Source organism: Trichechus manatus, unplaced genomic scaffold (genome assembly GCF_000243295.1).
Source record: "Trichechus manatus latirostris isolate Lorelei unplaced genomic scaffold, TriManLat1.0 scaffold00216, whole genome shotgun sequence".
Classification (NCBI taxonomy): Eukaryota; Metazoa; Chordata; class Mammalia; order Sirenia; family Trichechidae; genus Trichechus; species Trichechus manatus.
Genome location: NW_004444152.1, coordinates 288,320 through 294,209, shown reverse-complemented (window position 1 = coordinate 294,209; position 5,890 = coordinate 288,320). Strand labels below are relative to the sequence as shown.

Genomic DNA, 5,890 nt, shown 5'->3' with positions numbered 1-5,890 from the left:
AGGCTGTGGTTCCTGTGATCCATTGGTCTTTTGGACTAACTGCTCCCTCGGGTCTTTGGTTTTCTTAATTCTCCTTTGTTCCGGATGTAAGAGACCAATAGTTGTATCTTAGATGGCCACTTGCGAGCTTTTAAGACCCTAGATGCTACTCACCGAAGTAGGATGCAGAACTTTGTCTTTATGAACTATGTTGTGCCAATTGACATAGATGTCCCCTGAGTCTATGGTCCCTCGCCTTCGAGCCTGGGAGCTTCATCTAGCGAGATGTTTGGTTATGAGCAATTTACTTTTAAATGCATAAAATGAGATGGACAGACAGGTGGACAGAAACGTGCTAACGTAGCGCAGCAAACTGTCCAGGAGGAAGGGCGTGCGATCCCGGAGGTGACACCTGGGTGTTCGATCCCGGTACAGAGCCTTCAATTTTGCTGTGTGCTTGAAAATGTTCACAATAAAATGTTAGGAGAAAAAAATGTCCAGAACCACTGGAGGTGCATATTCAGTTACCTTCTGGGATTTGCTTTAAAATAATCTAAAAAACAGGAGATGAAATAAAAACAGCAGAAAGTTGATGGCGATATTGAGGCCGGGTGGTGAGCACCTGGGGGAAGGCGAGTTCCTTCTACTGTCCTCTCTACTTCTGTGTATTTGCAGACTTCCCTCCCAACAAAGAAAATGACGCTTCTGCCTTCCTTTGCAGAGAAGGTGGGGAGGAGAGGGTGAAGGAAGAGGCTGAAGCAGTGCATGAGCTAGGGTCTGTGTTTAAGTATTCAGTTTCAGATCTGGCGAGTCCCCAGGGCTTCCTGGCCTTGGGCTATCCCTGGCTGCAGAGGCAGCCCCCAGGCCTACGTTAAGGGGACCCTCTCCCGGTCCTGTGTCCCCCACCTTGGCTCAGGACAGAAGGCCCCGCCAAGCTCCCTCCCTCCCCTGCCTGGCCCAGCACTCTGCTCCACATCTGGTGCTGATGTCAACAGCCAGGATAGGCGGGGGCCATGTTTTTTAGCTCCCGCCCAGCCTCAAGGGAGGGGGCTGGGAGGAGTGGACTCCCCCAACCCCCCCCAAACTCACAGTGACAGATACAGTCACAAACCCACCCTAGGTCCTGCCACAGGCCAGAAACCAATTTTTATTGCAAAACGGGGACCTTTAAGCCACAAGGGATGCCAGACCTGGCCTCCTCCCTGACACTAGGAGGCTGGGGGTTGGGATCTGGCCCCTACTTGGCCTGTGGAGTCCCTCCTCCTGGGTCTAATTGGGATTTTGAAGGAGAGTAAAACCTTAGAGCTCATACAGCTCCTAACCACTGTGTGGGGTTGAGGAGAGAGGGCTGAGGGAGGCTTTCTACATGGTTACATAAGTAGGGGCAGAGAAGGGTGCTCCTTTGGTCTGAGGGTCCTCGCATGCCCGAGTTTACTTCCCAGGTCTGTGTGCCCAACTGTACATGAGGGATGTGCTTGTGCTTGGGAGAACTGGGGGGTCAGGGTGCTTGGAAAGGGGCGTCCTTGGGTGCTGAAGGTGTGCGGTGTCGTGTGTGGGCCTGCTGTGTGGCTCCAACGTTGGGGAGTGTGGATGGAGGCTGGGGACTGTGGACGGGGCTGGGGAGCGTAGTTATGGGCTGGGGAGCATGGACAGAGGTCACATGTCTGGATAGTGGTGGGCTGCGGAGAGGGGTGGTCTCTCTGTGTGGTGACATGATCTGGTGACAGGGGCACGTTGTTCTTTCCTGTGCCAGGCTCCTGGAGGCTGTGGGCACTCAGCAGGTTTGCTGAATGATGAGGGTGTGTGTCTGGGGCAGTTATGTACGTATGAGCTGGTGGGTTATCTGGGCATGTGAGTGTGAATCCAGGTGGACTGACTTTATGTCTGTTGAATGCTGTGTGGCCAAGTGCATGGCTGTGTGGTCTCGTGTCTTGATGGTGGCGTGAGCTGAGTGCAGCTGCCTGTGGTGTGGACCTGGGGCTCCGGAGACACAACTGTGTCCACATCCACCATCAAGACCGGGGGCACAGTCCTTGGCAGTCACCACCTCCCAAGGCTCCCTCCTTCCTCTGGTCCTCTCGAGAGGAGTGGGGTTAGCGGGACCGGACCAGCAGCTGGAAGGCCGGGGGGATGTTGGCAAAGCCGCTGATGGCTGGCTGTAGGCTCAGGGCGCTCGGCGGGCACGGGCTCTCCAGGGAGAAGGTCTGCAGGATGGCAGTGAAGAGGAGGAAGAGTTCAGCCCGCACCAGGCCCTCTCCGAGGCAGACACGCTTGCCTAGCAAGAAGAGGGAGATGAGGCTGAGCCAGCCCTCCACACACCAGAGCCCAGGGGGAAGGAATGGTGAACCAGGGCGTTGGGTGGGTGGCGGGGGGCCCAGCTGGTACAGACACCCAGAGCCAGCCTGGACCAGCCAGTGAGCAGTGGCTGGGACAGGGCCCAGTAGATACCTAAAGAGAAAGGCAGGAACGCCTCATGCTTCTTGAACTGTCCGTCCTCATCCAGGAAACGGCCTGGGTTGAACTCCTCCGGCCGCTCGAAGAACTCAGGGTCATGCAGGACAGAGCCTATGAGGGGGAAGACCTCAGTGCCCTGAGGGGAACAAAAACAAAACTGTGAATGTCCCTCTCCACCCTAGCAAACTCAGTGCCCAGGTGTGGAGCAAGAGTCTGGAGTATAAGGGACGCCACTTCACAAAATATGACAGCCACATAATTTCTAGAGTGCTTATTATGGGCTGGAGCCCTGATGGCCCAGTGGTTAAAGTGCTTGGCTTCTAACGGGAAGACCAGCAGTTTGAACCCACTAGCTCCTCCAAAGAAGAAAGATGTGGCAGTCTGCTTCCGTAAAGATTTACAGCCTTGGAAACCCTATGGGGCAGTTCTACTGTCCTATAGGGTCTCTATGAGTTGGAATCGACTCGATGGCAGTGGGTTTGCTTTTTGGTTTCAGTAACAGAGACGTACTTTACACTGCCCCTCTCCCCACACCCGACTGAACATTTAACAAGCTTAGGAGATAAGTGCTAATATTATCCCCATTTTAAAGATGGGAAAACAGGCCCAGAGAATTTAAGCAACTTGCCCAGGTAACTGTTCGGATATGGCAGAGCTTGATACTTTTATATTGATTTTAAACTCTGGAATATGTGTGATTCAGCTATACTGCCCTAAGCCACCTGGCTCAGAGTCTAGCTTTTTGCTACTATGATCTTTTGGTGATGGTGGCAAGGGTGAGTGGGTGAGGGCTGTCCCTGAAGGCTCCCTCTGCCCGGGATTGGGGAGATCAACAAAGATCAAAGCTATCACATGCCCAGGACTGTGTGGTGGAAAATGAAGAAGCGAGGTGCATAGGAGGAGGGGGAGAGACCCTGCGCGAAGGACTCCGGCCAACAGGGGTCCAAGATGAGGAGGTGAAGGGGACTCAGGGCAAGATGGGCCATGTTAATGCTGGTAAAGTAAGACAGGGGCAGATGGTGTAGTTCAAATCTTGCCTCCACTGTTTGCATGCTGGGTGACTTGGGCAAGTTTTCTATACTTCCCAAGCCTCAGTTTCCTCATCTGTAAAATGGGCACGATAATGGTGTGGAATTGCCTTGGAGATTAAAAAAGCTAATACATATATGCAAAGTATTTAGCATAGCACCCAGCACAGGGCAGGTCTGCAATTACTATTAATTTATTATTATTAATAATAAATATTATTAATTCTAATCATTATTATTATTGTCTCCACTATCAATGCTGCCTTGAACACAGGCCCTCCCCAAGAGCTGAATGGGCGCTTTGCAAGCATTATCCTGTCGATTCCCTACAACCCCAAGTTAACACTTTTATTGCCCCCAATTTAGAGAGGAGGAAATTGTAGCTCAGAGGGTGAAGCGATTTGCCCAAGGTCCCGGTTAGAATTCAGCAGAGTTCTAACGGCAGGTTTGATTTCACAGTGAAGTTCAAAGAGAGAGCAGGCACGCTGAGTTGCCTCAAGTTTCTGGGGAAACATCGCCCCCTGGTGGTGCTAGGTCTGAGTTGCTCCTCGAATGAAGAGGGAGGGAAAGAGTGTGTGATGCCGAGTGCATGGGCGTGTGCCTGCGGCAGGGGCTGAGACGGCCCTTGCCAGCTCCGGACTCACTCCTCATTTCTCAAATGGTTTCCTTGTCTGTCACCTCATCAGATTGTCCCAACTACCTTGTAGGATCCTGGTTGGGGGTAACTGAAGCCCAGAGACAGCATCAAAGGGCCAGAGAAATGCATACGGAAAGTAACAGAGTGAAAAACACCCTTGCGGTTTGCCAGTCACGGAGTTTGAACAAACAGGAAGGAGAACAGAGAAAGAGATGGATACACACATCCATGAGAGAGAAAGAGAAACAAGATTCAGAAACAGACCCAGGCACTGAGGCAGAGATAACCTGGCTGTGGCCGGGTGGCGGTCCTGCATACCCACCTCAGGGAGGGTGTAGCCTCGGAAGCAGGTGGTCTGCGTGAGGGCACGGGGCACGCCCATGGGTATAAGTGCCAGCAGCCGCTGCACCTCGTGGAGAACCGCATCCGTGTAGGGGAGGCGGGGACGGTCCCCCAGGCTTGGTACCTGGCCGGCCCCCAGCTCCCGCGTCAGCTCCTCATGCACCCGCTCTGCAAGCCGAGAGGAGGTGGGTTGGAGGCCAGAGGTCGGGTGGGGCCCTGCGGTCCTCCCCTCGGAAGTCCCCATCCTGACTGGCTTCCTGGACAGCTGTTGTTGGGGTGAGGCCAGCAGGCTGGGAGGAGGGGTCCCCCGCCTCTTGCTGAGCCCGGGTCCCACACGTCCCGTGTGCTGGGCATTTACATCTATCACCTCTTCATCCCCACAGCAAACCTGTGAGGTAGGTGCCGTTATCCATCCCCATTTTCCAGATGGGGAAACTGAGGCCCAAAGAGCTGAAGTCACTTGCCTGATTCATGCAGCTGACTCCACTCCACCAAGGCCACCAGGTCCCAAACACCCTTCTTCCAAGTCTGCCCACCCCGCCGCCCAGACAGCATTTAACTGACTGACCCTAAAATGCCAGAGTTCCTCAGGGCTGAGTCCCAGCCCTGCCCCCTACACCCTTACATCCTCCCTCCCTCACCATTGTGGCATCAGCCCCTGCCCCTGTACCTCAACTTTTTTAACCTCCAGTCCTGACCATGGCCTCCTGGGTGTCTCCCTTCAAATGTCCCCTAAGCCCCTCATGGTCATCCCAAATTGGCCTCAGTGTCTCCAGTGACACTGGTTCCTCCTCCTCCTTCCTGTCCCCACCTCGGGCACACCTCCTTCCCCGGTCATTCTCCACGATCTGACCACTCGGCCACCTGAGCATCTCTCCCGCCTGACCCTCTCCCCTTCCCACAGGCTGGTCCAGCCCTGCTCTCTCCTGCCGGGCCCTACCTGTCCTCCTCCCTGGCTTCCTCTCACTCCTGGCAGTCATCTCCACTGGGCAGCCCCAGGGATTTTTCTGAAACGTAGGGTTTTTTTTAATTGTTGTGCTTTAAGTGAAAGTTTACAATTCAAATTAGTCTCTCATACAAAAATTTATACATACACTGTTATGTGACCCTAGTTGTTCTCCTTATACTGTGACAACACACTCCTTCTTTCCACCCTGGATTTGCTGTGTCCATTCAACCAGGTCCTGACTCTGTCTGCCTTCCCATCGCACCTCCAGACAGGAGCTGCCCATTTAGTCTCATGTATCTACTTGTGCTAAGAAACGCACTCTTCATGAGTATCATTTTATGTCCCATAGTCCCGTCTAATCTTTGTCTGAAGAGTTGGCCTCGGGAGTGGTTTTAGTTTTGGGCTAACAGAGAGTCCGGGGGCCATGTCTTCCAGGGTCCCTCCAGTTTTAGTCAAACCATTAAGTCTGGTCTTCTTACTAGAATTTGAGTTCTGCACCCC

The 5,890-nt window shown here is 53.4% G+C and overlaps 1 protein-coding gene across 1 annotated transcript in view; it reads right to left on the bottom strand.

Moving 5' to 3' along the window:
* Positions 1-2,072: 2,072 nt before the first annotated feature.
* The window catches only part of LOC101358446 (cytochrome P450 2S1), a 13,865-nt gene continuing 10,047 nt past the window's right edge, over positions 2,073-5,890 (bottom strand). The window contains exons 7-9 of the mRNA XM_004388799.1: positions 4,421-4,608; positions 2,428-2,569; positions 2,073-2,254 (exon numbers count right to left, since the gene is read on the bottom strand). Coding sequence (XP_004388856.1) covers positions 2,073-2,254; positions 2,428-2,569; positions 4,421-4,608 — 512 coding nt within the window. The remainder of the gene's footprint in view (positions 2,255-2,427; positions 2,570-4,420; positions 4,609-5,890) is intronic.